Source organism: Arachis stenosperma, chromosome 3 (genome assembly GCF_014773155.1).
Source record: "Arachis stenosperma cultivar V10309 chromosome 3, arast.V10309.gnm1.PFL2, whole genome shotgun sequence".
NCBI classification, from domain to species: domain Eukaryota; kingdom Viridiplantae; phylum Streptophyta; class Magnoliopsida; order Fabales; family Fabaceae; genus Arachis; species Arachis stenosperma.
The window spans coordinates 3,597,072-3,613,452 of NC_080379.1; the positions used below are offsets into that span (position 1 = coordinate 3,597,072).

Sequence of the window (16,381 nt, forward strand, 5' to 3'; positions counted from 1 at the left end):
AAAATACCTTTCAAATTAACTAAGAAAAAGAAAAAAAAGAAAAGCAACTTTATCTTGTATCTTTTTGTCTACTCTAGCCTCTAGGTTTTGATGCCTAAAATAAAAAAACTCACCCAATACAAACAAAAGTGTAGTTGAACTTGAAAGTTGAAACCATAAGAAACTGATGGCAAGATTTAACTAACAAAAAAAATCTACCTCCATGATCCATTACCATAGCTAAAGGTACAAGAAGACTAGTTTGCATGGCAAAGATATAAAATCTGATCCTTAATCTCTAACTATTAGAACCATTTCTACTGTTCTTGAATAAGGGATAATAGAATGACTATGTCCTAAATTAAACTCTAGACTCAACACAAACTAAAGGGTAATTGTGGTGCAGTTCCTAAAATTCTATGCTAATGTTCCTGTTGTTGCTGTGGTGGTTGTGGCTGCTGAAACTGCTGCAGATGCTGAGGTTGATGGTTCTGGAATAGCTGCTGTTGATGCTGTTGCTTCCTTGAGCGAATTTGGAGTTGTTGTAACTGCTGGGCAGCTAAAATGGTGTGCATGGACTGATTTTTGGATTGGAATTGTTGTTCTCCTCCAACTGATGAAGCAAAGTTCATAGGTGCTCCTCCATTTGGCAAAGCTTGTCCAGTAAGGACTCTCAAATGCTGAATTTCCTCTTTTAATGCATCGTTAAGCGCTACACACGAAAATATAAATGAATTGATTCTTATAGCAACTGAGATATAAGATCAGATTCAGGATCAACTACCTTTGCACATTCAAAATTCAAATTTGACTTTCATGGAATGGTTTCTAAAGTGAAGGCAATAGTATAACAAGTGTATCAACTTCAACAAAATTCCAATTTCCAAGTAGTAATACACAATACATCAAAATGTGCCATAATAAGTTAAGAAACATTATAAGGTTGTTTTGAGCATGATCTTACCATCTTGCAAGTGAACTTGTTGCTCCATCGATTGCACCCGCACTTTCAGCTCATTGTTTTCGGCATTCAGTCCACCTGTATCCCTCTGCTCATAAGATACCAAAACGAATTGATTATTTTTCCTCCAAAAGAGCTTTTCAATCAGAAAGCGACATAGTAAATAATGACAATACACACCACTGAGAAGATAGAAGTTTAAACATATATAAATCACAGTCGCGAATTGATACAAGTGGAGTAAAGTAGAAAACACTGTAAAATCAGATACAGATGATTAGCTAATACACACCTGCAAGATAGTTAATTGTGCAGACAAGGATGTTGCTTCTGTTTGCAATGTCTGTACCCTCTTTTCAAGCTCGGCGATGTAGCGCATCTTCCTTTCTTTTGACCTAGCAGCAGACTGTCTATTTGCCCATATCCTGTTACCCAACTAAGCAGTATTAGTTACAGTGTAATTTTTTTCAAATGTGAACTAAAACAAAATGTAAATAATAGGAACACAAAAATTTCCAATCATGAATAAGGTGGAGGGTTAATCTACTTGAATAGAAAGGTATGCTAATGAAGCCTTTCATGTAAGCAGTTCAGTCCAAGATATACATTGAAATCCGCATACAAGACAGATATAGCAAGAAAGTAGACTAGGGAAGGTAAATAAGCACCACTAAATTCAAGTAACAATTTGGGTGTGGCTTAAAAAATGGTACCTCTTGGCACGCTTTGGATCAATTAAGGCAAGCTCGGCAAGCTTGGCAGCCGAAATAGCCTTCTTGGAATCAACTGCTGAGGCCTCTTCCAAGCCAGAGACTAAAATCTCAGGTTTGATCGTTGTGGATCCATCCATGGACTGGCTATGCTGGTGCCTCACTCTAGGCCTTCCATTAGTCCCAACAGCAGTGTTGTCTTCTGAAGAGGCGGCACCGGCTCCTGATGCCAATGCTGAACTCAATGCTACTGCAGCTGCTGTTGCTGCACCACCAATTGAAGTCTCCCCAATTCCAAACTCGCCTGTAGCGGCCGGCAAATTGAATTTATCCATATCAAGGTACATGGACAGTAGGTCTTCCTCAGTGTCATCGGAGAATGAGGGCCCATCAGCACATCCTCCAACTATGCCAAGGTCATTTTCAAAGCTAATATCATCCGGCAAAGTGAGAATCTCGGAATGAGCACGCCTATGGCCTCGATTTCTTGGAGGGTTATCAGGCATTCTGCTAATGTCATGACTAAAACTAGCAGAGTCCGAGGTTGCAGCCGGAACTGGCAGAGGAGGAAGCAATGCTGATGACGATGGTAACTCTGATTTCACATTAAAAGGGGTTGCGGAGGCTGAGAATCCCGAAAAACGGCCAGAAGAAGGAGGAAAACCTCCACCATGACCAGGGGATTTGTCCTTATCCATGAAGATTATCCAATTGATTAACTACTCCAAAACCCTACTAATTACTAAAAAGAAAATCAACCATAAAAAAATGCATAGCCTTAGTAACATAAGCAAACAATAAGCCTCAATTTCAATTCAGCTGAAATCATATCTCATAAGGATACATAAACAAACAAAACTATGAAAATCAATGTAAAGTAATTCTGGAAGCTACAAATAATAGAACATGGGCAGTTAAAGAACAAACCATGAACACTCGTGAAAGCTAAAAAGTTTGTACCTTAGAGCCTGAAAGATGATAAAAAAGACAACTTTTTTGGAGTGTGGCTTAGAGCAGAGGAAAGTGTGAGATGGGAAGGATCCAAAGGTTGAAACAGCCCAAAAAGGGAGAGAACTGAGACATAGAATGTGTTGTTGTTTATGTATGTGTGAGTTGGAAAGGTGAAGAGAATGGACAAAAAGGTTTTGGGATATGGCGAGAGGAACAAAGGCACATGTAACTGCGGGGAGGAAGGAGCAAAGTTTTCAAATGAAAGGGATTTGGACATTGAACAGAAACCAAACATCCTAAGAGAGACCAAAACCAATGATCTCTCTCTCTGTCTCTCTCTCTCTCTCTCTCTCTTAATTGCTATTAAATGTTGGTATCATATTCATTAATTGATTCCAAAATCTTCAACAGAATGCTCTTATAAACTCAGCAAGTCAACAACAATTACTTCTGAAGAAAGAGAAAAAATTGGAAGTTAATTTGGTCAAAGCAGAACCACTATTAAATAAAAGTTTATATAATTATACTATTACTACTGATATAAAAAAATCAACTATTAAATTAATTATCAATATAAAATACTTATTAAAATATAAAAAATACCAAGGGACCAATACATCTTGTCATCTCTATCCCGATTTCCCACTAAACTCATCTCAATTGGGGATTCAAGGGACCTTATGACAAGATCGTCATGGATGCCGATATGTTCTTTCTTTCCAATACTGGAACTTCTCATGGATCAGATCAGTTTCATTTCTGATAGGCAGGATCCTCAAGACTGAGGCAAGCCTAGAGCATACATGAAACTTAGTAAGCAAAGATAAGCATATTGGAAACTCAAGATTTCAGAGAGAGAGAGATTTAGAGAGTATTCATGGTGAATATCTTACAATGGTTATATTGAAAGATCAACTTCTGATTTTTACAATGGGAGAGCCCTCTATATATAGAGACTCTTGGGTAGTAGAGGATAAGAAGGAATCTTATCCATACAACAGGACAAACAACTTTAAGCAAGCTACTTAAATACAGACACGTGGACCGTACTACTAAAAGATAAGAAGGAATCTTATCTCCGGTTACATTATGACAACTTTATCTCACATCACTCCTCTTGATGATTATAAAAGGACAAACTTACTTTATATCACACCATATTTTACATGATTATAAAAGATAAAATATCATAATTACTTCTGGACATTATGATTGTTGCTGGGTCCCATTCTTCACGGACTGTATTTTGTAATGGGCTCATGTTCATCAATGTCATCCACAAGGTCATGTGGTCCTTCTGTGTATTGATCCTCAGTATCATCGTCTTCAATTCCAGCATCCACATGTGTTGGGCTTGGCGGTATTGGATAGACCCTTGATCCTGGTTCTTCGTCTTCAATATTTCCGTAGCCATAGATGGCTTGATTTTCAAGAGGAGAATTCCATGGATGTTCATCCTGGTAAAGTGGTGGTGTAGGATAAATTACAGATGAAGCAAGGAAGTTGGCTTGGAATTCTCTTAATTCTTCCTGTACAGTCTTGGAGGAGAAAGCTTCCTCTTCTGAGAAAAGTGAGAGTCCTTCAATGGCTTCTGTGAGTACATCAACGTTAGGATTGTTGTGGAAGGTGAGATGTTTGGCCAGATTGTTGAGACAGTGTTTCTCATCTGTTGGCCATATCTTTGAATAACCAACAATGTTGATGTTGTTTCTGGTGTAGAGGACCTCTTGACGGGAAGCAAATAGCCTTCTTAAGACAAAGGCATAGTAAAACCTGTGTCTCGGCTTATCAGGAATGTTCCAAACGTCATGGTCTGTTAGGGCACTGAAGAGTTTTCCTCTCCAAAATGGAATAGGTGCAAACATCTTGAGAAGTTTCTCAAGATTTGTTCCTGAGAAGCTTTTGTCACAGAGAATCCTGTACATAGCAATTCCAGGAACTATGATGGCGCAATCATACTGAACAGAGAGCGCCCACATGAACCACAGCATTTCTTCAGGAATTTCACCTTTGATGGTGGGTATGATATGATAAGGTGTTTTAGGGTGAAAGTGTTGAGGTTTTGCTGTGATTTGGGTAACAAGGAGAAGCCTGTGTAACCAGTAAAACAGGCAGTTTTCGGCTAGGATCTTGACTTCAGTAGCAGTCCTAGGTCGAAGGGAAAAAGGAAATGCTCCAGGTTCTCTTCTATAGAACTTATGATCTTGAGGGCAGTCTGGAAGAGGGAAGGTTGGTGGTGAAGCTCTATTCATGATTAAGATGTGAAGAACTTTGGGTGGAAGTTCTTTGGTCGGTCTGGAAAGGTAGTCAGCTATGGTGTTGTGGTTTCTTTTGATGTGTTTTACTGTGAATTTATAGCGTGAAAACCAATCTTTCCATCTTAGAAGTTGTGAGTTTGGTAGTATCTTCCCTTTGGTGTCCAGCATGGATGGAAAGGACGTATTGTCCATTTCCACAATGAAATGATATGCACTCAAATGAAAACTGAACTTCTCAATTCCTCTTTTGACTGCGAGGATCTCCTTGTATGTAGCATGGTAGTGTTTTTCTGACTCCTTGAACTGTCCGCTAGCATGCGCACAGTAGTATCTTGTTCCATCAATCTCCTCAAGGAGTACAGCTCCCCAGTATCTATCACTAGCATCAGTTTGCAGGATGCGTTGTCCATTGCTAGGAATCTTCAATGGTGGGGGTTTCTGTGCTACTTCTTTCAAGTGCTTGACAGCTGTCGTCTGTTCCGGGCCCCAAGGTGGGGGTTGCTTTTTTAGTAACTTTGACAACTGGCTTGTGTGTCTCGTTACATCCGGAATAAAGTCTCGGATGTAATTGATGATGCCTAAGAACTGTTGGACCTGCTTTGTTGTCAGTTGGTTATCAGGGAAGTTTAACAGTTCCTTCGAGATGTGCTCTCCAGGCTGGAAGAAACCATTATTGAAAGTCATTCCCAAAAAATCAATTTGGGCCTGACCAATAAGGCTCTTTTTTTCGGATAGCATTATTCCATATTTTTCCACAATTTCAGTAAACTGGATCAGAAGGGCCTGATGAGTTGGGCCGTCCTTTGAGAACAATAGGATGTCATCTATGTAGATGAGAGCTGAATGGAGTATGGGCTCAAAGATTCTGATCATAGTTTTTTGGAATAATGATGGGGCTACCTTTAGTCCAAATGGCATGACAGTCCATTGGTATTGTGCATCAGGTATGCAAAAGCCCGTTTTGTATCTGTCTTTGGGGTGGATACCCAATTGCCAAAATCCTGCTTTGAGGTCAAACTTACTGAAAAGTTTAGCTTCACTAAGCCGAGGAGTTATGGCGTCAATCCTTGGTAGTGGAAACTTGTCATCTTGTAAGAAGAGGTTTAAGGGTTTGTAATCAATTACCAATCTCCTCTTTCCTCTGATCTGTTCAGACCTCTTTTCCACATAGAATGCTTGGCATGCCCAGTTGGAAGTTGTGGGTTCAATTAAACCTTGCTTCAGTAACGAAGCGCATTCTTCCTTTGCTAACTTCAAATCTTCAGGATTCATTCCTGAATGGGTTGCCTTGGTAGGGTTGATGTCTTCATTCTTCTTGAAGGGCAATTGAATGAAGAACTCTTGATTCTTCCATAAAGGAAGAGGGTGATCAAACTTGTCATGACTATCACAACAAGTTTTCAGTAACCTGTTCTGAATAGCTTCATAGTCTGAAGGAGCCTTGCTAATTTCATAGATGCCTCTGTTTTCAAGAAATGGCAAGAACTTCCTTTTAAATTTCAATCCTTCAGGCCATATTGACATTCCCTGTGTTTGGTAATACGCATCAAAACCAAACAGGACATCTTTCTCAGGGAGGTAGCTTCCCAGAACTTTCAGCCAAATCACCATTTCAGGAAATATCTGTAGCCCAATATTTCCTCTGGAAATACGGTCAATAATAAATCTTCCTTGGCTGGCTGTTGTGTAGATCTTGTCATGAGCCCAAATTTCATCAGGTAACAGATTGGGCCTGACAACAGTTGCACAAGATCCTGTATCAAGCAGTGCTACGGCCTTTTTTGGCACATCATACTTGGATGCCAAAAGTTTGACTTTGAAGTGGGGTCGTTGGATCCCGTCAATTCTTTTGGAACCTAAGCTGCCAAGACATCCTCCTTCTGTCATCCACTGCTGAGGCGGAGCAGGTGCCATATAGTGGATTGGTCTGTAGTCATCATCAGAAGAATTATCTTCAGGATCATGAAGCATATACTTTGTATATTCATCTGCTTCTGACTGTTCTTCAAGGATGGATTCAAGATCTTCATCTTCTCGAGTTAAGACAGCGTCTTGTAAAGATTGAAGCATCTTTATTTCCCTTTTGCTTGTCTGCTTCTTATTGGGACATTTCTTGGCAAAGTGCCCAGTTTGTCCACAAAGAAAGCATTTGTTAGTTCGCTTGTCCTTGAAAGTCTTTTTTCTGAAGAACCGTTTCTTTCCTTTGAACTTTCTTCTTCTGCCGAAATGGCTTTGATCGAAATCTGATCGTCTGGTTCTTCTGTAATGGTGCTTCTTTTTTGTGTGGCAATCACATGAGTCTTTATCCTTGCATTTGATCTGCAGATAAGACTTGTTGCATGCTCCCTTTAGTTTGAGGGAATTCTTGGCTAATTGTTTGAACAGGTCTTGCTGATTGCAGAGCTTATCAAGAGCTGCTAGAGCCAATTGATAAATTTCTCCGAAGGTTATTGTTGGAATATCCTTCTGGTAGATGGTCATTGTTCTTCGTATCTCTGGTAGGAGCTCTTTTGGAAGTGAGGCAAGATACACTTCTTTAAGCGTTGAGTTGCTCTGTCCTCCAAGAGGATAGTATTTGGCCTGCATCCTTTTGAAATGCTTTTCAAGATCTTTCTTATTGAGTGAACAACATTTCATCTCATAATATTCTTGGGAATTTCTCTGCTGGATAATCCCAATGTCTCCTAGGAATTCTCTATGCAACCTTCCTAGAAACTGAGCAGCACTTCCACCAGTGAGCTGCATTCGCTCATACTCACTTAGTGTGTTTATCCATTCTCTAAGATTGCCGGTCATCCTGGTGACAAACTCAGAGAGTACTTGCTGGATATCTGCATTAGGGCTGGTCATCTTGGTATCAATCCAGGCTCCAAAATCATTCAACCTTTCTCTGTACTTGTGAGGAGGAAGGTTATCGAAGGTGAAATAGTGGTTGCCTGCTTTCGTCTGAGTGGACTTAGCCTGTGGAGGATTATCATCTTCTTCTTCTACGACTATTCCTTCTCCTTCTTCTTCTGAGGTTGGGTTGGCCTGATCAACCATTGCTATTGCAGAAAGGTCTGCAATTTGATCTTCCTCAGATGATTCTTCAACCGAAAAGTCTGATGAGTCAGACGTTACTTCTTCAAACGAGTCACTTGAAGTGACGTCTGCATTAATCATTCCGATTGTCTCTCTTTCTGGTGCCTGTTCTTCTTTTCCTTTAGAAATTATCTCAGTTTTTTCTCCAGAGATTTCTCCTCTGAGAAATTCTCTTTCTGACCATGGTGGATTATGCATCCTTTTTTGTGAAGGTCTTGTAGGTTGGACCGGGTGTGGCTTAGGCTTTGTGTGTAGTCTTCGGGCAAGATGGTAATGGGTCTTGAAGATGTTGTCATAGTCAGGTTCATTTATGGTTGGCTGTTGTGGAGGAATGTAAGTGGGTGTGTATATGGGATACTGTGGTGGATATAAGGCTAAAGGATCTGTGGCCAAAGCTTGTGGCTTGGGTTGTCTGGCTTGGTCTTGTTCGATTTGTCTGATCTGGGCTTTAATACGAATAAGCTCTTGGTCTTTCTTTTGGAAATCTGGGCCAAAGTAATGGGTTTGGATGTAAGTCTTTAGGTCTTGGTCAAGTTTTTGGGCTTGTATGGTCAGTCTACTTTTTAGCTCATCAACTTGGGTTTGAACTGAGTATACTTGTGAGGACAGGTTGTCTGTCTTTTCAACGAGTGTTTCCAAGGTGTGATCGATTCTCAACAGGACTTTGTTTTGGCTAACAGCATTCTCCGTTTGCCAATTCAGGACCTCATCTTGAGGTGAAGTTGACTGGACTCCTTGTGGGGTTACTCCTTTTGGGGCTATGTATGGCCGTCGAGTAATCCTTTGACTGTCAGTAGAAACCTGTAGAGGAGGAAACTCCTGCTCATAAGGCTTGAGGGTTGCTATACATGGTATAGCAATAGGATCTGAGATTTGAGGCCTAAGAATATTCTTTTTCTTTTTCCTTAGGTAAAACCTTGGTGGTTCTTCAGGTTCATCTGGTGGATAGAGCTTTGGAGGGGCAGTACAGCTCTGCTTCCTGTTCTTCTTGGACTGCTTCTTTTTGTAGTAGTCCTCATCTTCTGATTCTCCCCAAGCATCGCAGTCGCAATCTGAGTCACACATACTGTGATCAACATCCCATATGAAATGGCCATTGACGTGTGAGACATAGACTGGCTTTCCTTCTTCATAGTAGTGAATTGGGGGGTCATCTTGATCACTGGTATGTTGAACAGTGAGAGGAGAGATCATATAGATCCTCCTGGAAGATGACTGTCTAGAAAAGGATGGTCGTCCTTCCGTTCCTGGTCTTTGAAAAACCGTTCTGACTGTTCCGTCAGTTTCTCGTGTGACCGCTGGTGGTGCTGTTGTATGGACGTCAGGAGTGCTTTGTGGAAAAGCTCTCTCATAGTTAGTAATCCATTCCAGTGGTACTATAGCAGCAAGCTCGTCTGGAGGAATCATTCTTGGGATGCTAACTATGGCCGGACCATGGTTCCTGTCTGTGAACATCAAAAGCGCATCATGGGTGGTGTTTGGAAGGTTCAGATCCAAAGCGTGATCTTGGATTCTGTACAACACCTGGTGATGGAGTGTTGCTTGTTCAGCACTGGCGTCTTGTGTAACACCAATCAACTGGATCTGTATCCGGATCCTTTGGGAAAGGGTCGGATCTGTAAGCCTGATAGTAAAATCTGGCGAGATTGTAAGAATCACACTCCCATTAGTGAGAGTGGATACATGTGCTCCAATAAGCGCATGTTGGTATTCCTTGAAGGTGGTATCTAAAAGTGCGATCTTTGCGGTGACAGGCAGTCCTTTTCTGCCATGTAAGGTTAGAATCATCCTTATAGCTCCAAGATGCAGGTGAGTATATCCTTGTGACAAGTATTCACGAATGAGTTCTTGAGGGATCTCAATCGTAACATACTGTTCTGCAGAGGTGGCTTGAAGACCACACTGTTGTAAACGGGAGGTTTGAATCACTTCCTTAACAGGGGGTGATGATCTCCTTCTTATGAGGTGGCGAATACTAAACTGCTTTTGTCGGTGGTAAAAAGTATATGGGTTTATGAGAGGTTGTTGAGTAGCCGGGATCTTTGAGTCTTCTGGAACATGGGTGATCTCAACAAGATTTTCTATCTTGTTGGATAGGGTTTTATGAACAGATGGTGGTAAACGATCAAGAGAAAGCTCTGTATTATAAAAGATAGGTTGGCTAGATTCAGGGTCTGACATGAATATTTCAAGTCTCTCTTACTCTCCATTATCTCCAATATACCTTCTCTTTGCTTTAGTTCATTAGGCTCTGATACCACTAGGTGCATCCAGACGTACTTCTGAAAGAACATACCAAGGGACCAATACATCTTGTCATAAGGTATATTTATACTTAATAAATATAAAATACTTATTTATGTATTCATACATAAATATTTAATAATTAATTTTTTTGCTTATAAATAATATTTTTAAAATTCATATATGCATATAAAATAAATTAAATTATTCAATTAGTTTTACAATTTTATAGAATTTATAATTAAATTTTTATATTTTTTAATTAGATCTCTACACTATTTTTAATTTAGTAATTAGGTTCTTTTCATGTCAAAATATTAAAATTATTAAAGTATTTCTATCAAAAAATATATAGTAAAAAATTTAATTATATTTTAATTGTAGATACTTTTAATTTGTAGACAAATAGTCAGTTAATTTTAATATTTTTTATATTAAAAATAATTTAATTATAAAATTAAAAATAGTGTAAAAATTTAATTAAAAAATATAAAACTTTAATTATAAATTTAATAAAATTATAAAAATTAATAAAATAATTACACCTATCAAATATTAAAATTTAATTTTTTTTCTTAAAATAGTCAAATACTTTATCTGCTTAAAGTTTCCTTTAGTATGTACACAGAAATAGATTTTTTCTCTTTTTTATTTAATTGAAAGAGTAAATAAAATTTTTAATCGTTTAATATTTTTTTCTTTTTTTTAATTTTATTTATAAAATATATGATAAAAAATCACAATTTATACTCTTAAGTAAAAAAAATTGACAACATCTATTTCTGTATATCCACTTCTTTTTTTTTTTGTCAATACATGATAAATAAATAGTACTCTTCTTCAGTTAATCACGTTACATAATACGCCAAGGACTAATTGATAATTTGATATGACAACGGATGAATTTGAATACTACATTTAATTATTTTAGATTAAGTCAACCAATTATTATTTTATATTATCACTTAATTAAAGAAATAAAAAAAATCATAATAAACTGTCTTATAAATCTATTATTGCATAAATAAAATAAAAAATTAATCAAAAACCTATATTAAGAACGAGGCAGCAGAACAGTTGGAAAATAAATCTTTTTAATTTTTTTAATTATTTAATAAAATATAATCTCTCATCATATATTTTTTAAGTGAGATAAAAAATAAATAATAAAAAATTATACTTTATTAAATAATTAAAAAATTAAAAAAAATCCATCTCCGATTAGTAGTAGCTATGTTTTTTGGTTGGCAATTTAATGAATTCAATACAGCGGAATTTTCTAAGTGATCAATTAAAGCTCTAAAAGCATATTTAGATTTGCTAAAGTAGGACATGACAAGAATAAGATTGTCAAATCAAAGAGAAAAAATATACTTGAAAAGAAAATGTACGCATGATTGCATGAATATCACATGTTGTAACACTGAAAATTTAACAATATTTCCGCAACAAAAGTCCTAAGCACCTTTAGACTATAGAGACCATAGATATGTCATGTTTTAAACAACTAGTATTTATACCCTTATTAACTCATACTTCGTTACCATTATATTTGTATATTTTATGATTCCCACATTAATATTCTAACTCTTATTTTTCAAATTTGAGTTGAATTAAAAGTTCATGAATAACTTAATTTTAGATGTCTAAATAATACAGTAATAAAAGAAGAAAGGTAAAATAAATAAATAAAAAATGGTATATTTAACCATTGGGTATTATTGTATAAGAATAACTCAGTCTCAAACACACACTAGTTTTTTTTTTTTTTTTAATTCAAGAATAATGAAACCACTTTGAGAACAAAAGTAAATTTTTATAGGCATACAAACTCATGCACGTTACGCACTCATACACAATTATAGGTTTCATCCACTACTAGGCAAAATCTAAATATATATCCATATATTCAAAACCGAGCTGGACATATTAGTTTTCACAAAAAATTCGGTGAACCAGACATTAAACTAATTCAGGTGAGCTGTTGAACCGGATAAATAATTGATCCTATAAAAAAATGATCAAATCCAGTCAAAATCGATTAAAACCAACAAAAACTACTAAAGGTGGTCCCTTAGGTTAGAGACAAGCTTAACAACTAAACTATCATTTTGTTTACATTATTTTTTTTAATATATTACTTAAGTTCAATTTATATACTTAATTAAATTTATTTAATTAGATACTGACCCAATAACCCAGTATGTTGACTAGATCGATTCGCAAGTAGGTTTTGATAACTATGGATATATATATCATGTAAAGTTGCATATTAATGACTTTGTACAAAGTAATGAAGGGAGACACAAACGAAGAACTCCAAAATATATATATATATATATATATATATATATATATAGAGAGAGAGAGAGAGAGAGAGAGAGAGAGAGAGAGAGAGAGAGATTATGCAAGGATAACTAGTAAAATTGTTACAACCCCACCAAACAAATTCACACTAAAAGTAACTTTATACACCCAAAGTATATTCCATAGCTGAAAATGGCCATTAGATAAATTTATAACCAATTCAGAATGACAATCAGAATACATAACCTGGCAGCTTGAGTGGGAAGCTTGCCACTGTAACTAGAAAAGGGTCTCCTTTTGGTTCGGCCAATCTGAAATCATAAATACCACGAAAAAGTTAGAAAAATTAGCTCATTGAAATAAGATAATAATTCAACTTATTTATCTATGTTAAAAATGGATTATAAATGGCTTAAAAAGAGAGATGATCTATGATAGGGTAGTATTAATATGGTAGTCCGGCATTGTTTGACCTATGTAGTCGATTCTATATGGCGGGATAAGGCTTAGTTGTGTTAAAAATGAGTGAGTTTTAATATTCGTAAGGGTAAAGAAATTGAGCTTGGATTTTGCAATACTTTGTACTTTGCTATTCAACACACTTTTTGTTTGTACTCAGATTTAACAAGGAATAGAGTTAATGTGAATTCATCATAGCTAATTGTCTGATTCTTCAAACTGGAATTCACAGACTTCTACATTAACAGTTGGACCATACATGACAAAATCACTTGTCACCAACAATAATCAAGAGTGAGACAAATGCATACCTGCCAGGTACAAATGTAAAAGAACCTTCAACAGAACCTGATGATGTTGGTATATGTGTGCAACTCTGATAAACAAATTCTTTATCACCTGGACACAAAAGTGGGAACTGCAAAGAAATGCCACAGAATTCAGTAGTTTGACACTTTGACCACATCATTTAACCACAAGCAGTGACTACTATTGAAAATTAGAACCACTAAAACGGTATAACTTATATTAACCGTGCTACAAGCTTCACTTGACTGAAGTGCACTCAATTAATATATGCACACAAGACCAAACACCAAAGCTACACCAAATTAAAGAGACACAGGCTTCTGCATATAATCCATTCCAACAACTAGACCTAGTTCAGTTAGAATGCACTTAAATAACTGTTTTATTAAAATTTTGATATTGATAAGTGCTAAATCAAAGGGAAGTTGGATTTTGCATGTGCCGACACCCACGACCACCCACCCTAAACTAGTCAAAACTGAACTAATATATCTTTTTCTGAAATTTCAGGAAAAATTATGCAACTTTAGATCATCCACTGCAACAGCCACACTTGTATCATACTACAGTGCAAGTTTATTAATTATTAAATATTAAATAGATAATAGAAAAAAGAATACACAAGGGAAATTATACCTTCCCGATAACAGCTTCACCATTAACATCAGATACTACCATATCATCAGCACGAATTATCCAGTGCCTCCAATGAAGCTGGCAAGAGTCGAAGGATACCCCATTAATGATGCATCCTTGAGGTTCAAGGGACATACGGATTGAATAGGCAAATAAGAATTTTTCAACATCGTCTTGAAGATCCGACAACTCAGGGATAAGCAGAGCAGAGGCGCGGACCTTAAGAAATAAGCAATAGTTTTAGTATGATAATGAATCATAATAGATAAGGAATTGCTATAAAAATGTCCACTACCTAGTAATCACAAGAATAGACAAGTGACTTGGAATATCTCATTCACTACTAATGAGTAAAAGTGAACAACCTTCGGAAAATGTTCACTACTTTGTCATATATAATTATATATTCCATGTTTCCCAAATCCCTATACAACTCTGAAAACTGACTTAACTATTACTATTGCAGTTCGCTTTTTCATGCCGAGATAGTGAGATACAGAATCAAAAGAGAAACCATAAAGGGTAGTATTTACTTTCCTACCTTCACACCATTGGTTATAGCTGTAGAACAAAGAGGAGGTTCTTCAGGGAAAAGATTAATGGCTCTGACATTTTCTTCTTCGTGCAGTTTGACAAATCCATTCTGTAAACGGCGACCATGTTCTTCTAACCAAAGTAGCATGGCATCCTGTTGCTCTTCACTATTCAACCCGTGACCTAACTTAATCAGCTCATGGGGTACACAAGGGATCATTTCCCCTTCTGTAAGAAGATTTCTGGTTCCAACATATAGTTGACCATTGGTGCAATTGAGGAAAAACAACTTTTCACTGTAAGTGGTCGAAGCAGCCACAAGAACATACTTGGATCTCCTGAAGAAGCCTAATTTACGCGTAACTTGCAGAGTATCTCGTATTACCTGACGTATTGGTAACAGGTACACGTTCACATAATGACTATAGAATGAGTAACCACCAATTATGCCCAAAGAACTGCCAAATGTATGAGTTACTAGATTTGCCTTTTCAACTTCTTGACCATTATGAAAGCGATACAGAATCCTAGTAGGAAGTGGCAGCTTCACTTTTAAGGCACTCTCCAACTCTAGAATCTCTTCTTCTGTTGCACCTTTACAAAGAGTCGCCTTAGCTTCGGGAAAATTATCGTTCAGCCAAGCCTCTATTCCGTCCCAGCACCTCTTCACACGCTTAACAAGTGACCAAGGATACTTCCCAAAAGCTTGACGCCATGATTGATAAGCTTCCTGCACAATAAAAGAAACAGTCTGAATTTTCAGTAACATGAAAGCAAAAGGGAAAAAACTAATCAATTCAGACAGAAAACAACTACAGGAACTTTAGGATGTGTTTGTGAGTTGAAGTTTTGGAGGAAAAATTAAAACTCCAATAACTTTACACTACAAGCCCTTCCCTCCCCTCTTCTATTCTCTCCAAACTCCACAAGATGTGTTTGCAAAGCAGAGAGAGAGAGAGAGTGAAGCTAGTGATTTGGACCAAGTCAACAACCTAGTGAAGTTATATTGAGTGCTCCTACCTATCCATTTCAAGTTTCAACACACAAGGTTGAACGATACCAAGGGACAACCAGCATAATATGACCCCATATTCTCCTTGAAATTGAAAGATGCAGCAACAAAACAAAACTCAACTTTGACAATTTTTTCCTCTCCAATCACCACTATCCAAAGCCTTTCCCACCATGCCAAAGGCTCGTTGGCCACTACTAAAACCCTTGCAACGCAATTTTTTTTCATCCCCCCCCCCCCCCCCCCAAAAAAAAAAACCACCTTTATTGCACAATCCAGCATAAAAAAAAAGGAACTTTTTTAGGGTACAGAGTTAAATCAGAAATACGAGGAATTGAAATTAAAAGTAAAAGTAAAAGGGTGAAAAAAGAGGATACCTTGAAGGAAGGGAGAGGGTTTCCGAGAGGATCAAGAGGGTGACAGAGGGAGAGATCGTTGCGACAGAAATTGATCCAAATTAGGTCATCGGAGGCAGAAGAACGAAGCCTTTTGCTGACGCAGGAAACCCTTCCAGCGTCTTTGGGAGGCAGCTTCTTGAGAATGACATGAATCGCCAAATCACCAAGCGATTCCAACCCCATAATCGCGTGCTTTCTCTCTCAAATTCAGTCACTCGCATTCATCAATGGCCTCCGCCTCAGCTTCAGCTACTACTCTTAACTCTGCTGCCGACCCAGCAATTATGAACAACCAATAAGATTATCAATTCAGCTCCATGTATTTTCGATGTAAGAATTGGATTTTTTTTTTCCGCTGTTCTTTTTTCTGAAACGGGATAAAAACTTGGATCAATCGGATGATTGAAAATATATATATATCACGGTTGAAACTGACACTACAGTTAATTTCACGTGTATAATTGAGAGACATGAAATGATAATTTAATTAAATATATCAAATCATACCTATTAATTTCACATGTACATGAAGTTAATCTGAA

The 16,381-nt window shown here is 37.2% G+C and overlaps 2 protein-coding genes across 2 annotated transcripts; both read right to left on the bottom strand.

The window, feature by feature from the left end:
- Nucleotides 1–147: 147 nt before the first annotated feature.
- On the bottom strand, nucleotides 148–2,974 carry LOC130967066 (probable transcription factor PosF21). Its single transcript, XM_057891888.1, has 5 exons — nucleotides 2,611–2,974; nucleotides 1,654–2,392; nucleotides 1,233–1,365; nucleotides 944–1,028; nucleotides 148–691 (listed from the first exon to the last, which is right to left on the bottom strand). The coding sequence occupies exons 2-5, from the start codon at nucleotides 2,346–2,348 to the stop codon at nucleotides 402–404; spliced, it is 1,203 nt and encodes a 400-aa protein (XP_057747871.1). The 5' UTR covers nucleotides 2,349–2,392; nucleotides 2,611–2,974; the 3' UTR covers nucleotides 148–401.
- Nucleotides 2,975–12,573: 9,599 nt separating this feature from the next.
- LOC130969763 (F-box protein SKIP16) lies at nucleotides 12,574–16,227 on the bottom strand. Its single transcript, XM_057895646.1, has 5 exons — nucleotides 15,819–16,227; nucleotides 14,437–15,159; nucleotides 13,896–14,114; nucleotides 13,262–13,368; nucleotides 12,574–12,802 (listed from the first exon to the last, which is right to left on the bottom strand). Exons 1-5 carry the CDS (start codon nucleotides 16,020–16,022, stop codon nucleotides 12,724–12,726), a joined length of 1,332 nt encoding a protein of 443 aa, XP_057751629.1. The 5' UTR covers nucleotides 16,023–16,227; the 3' UTR covers nucleotides 12,574–12,723.
- Between the last annotated feature and the right edge of the window lie 154 nt (nucleotides 16,228–16,381).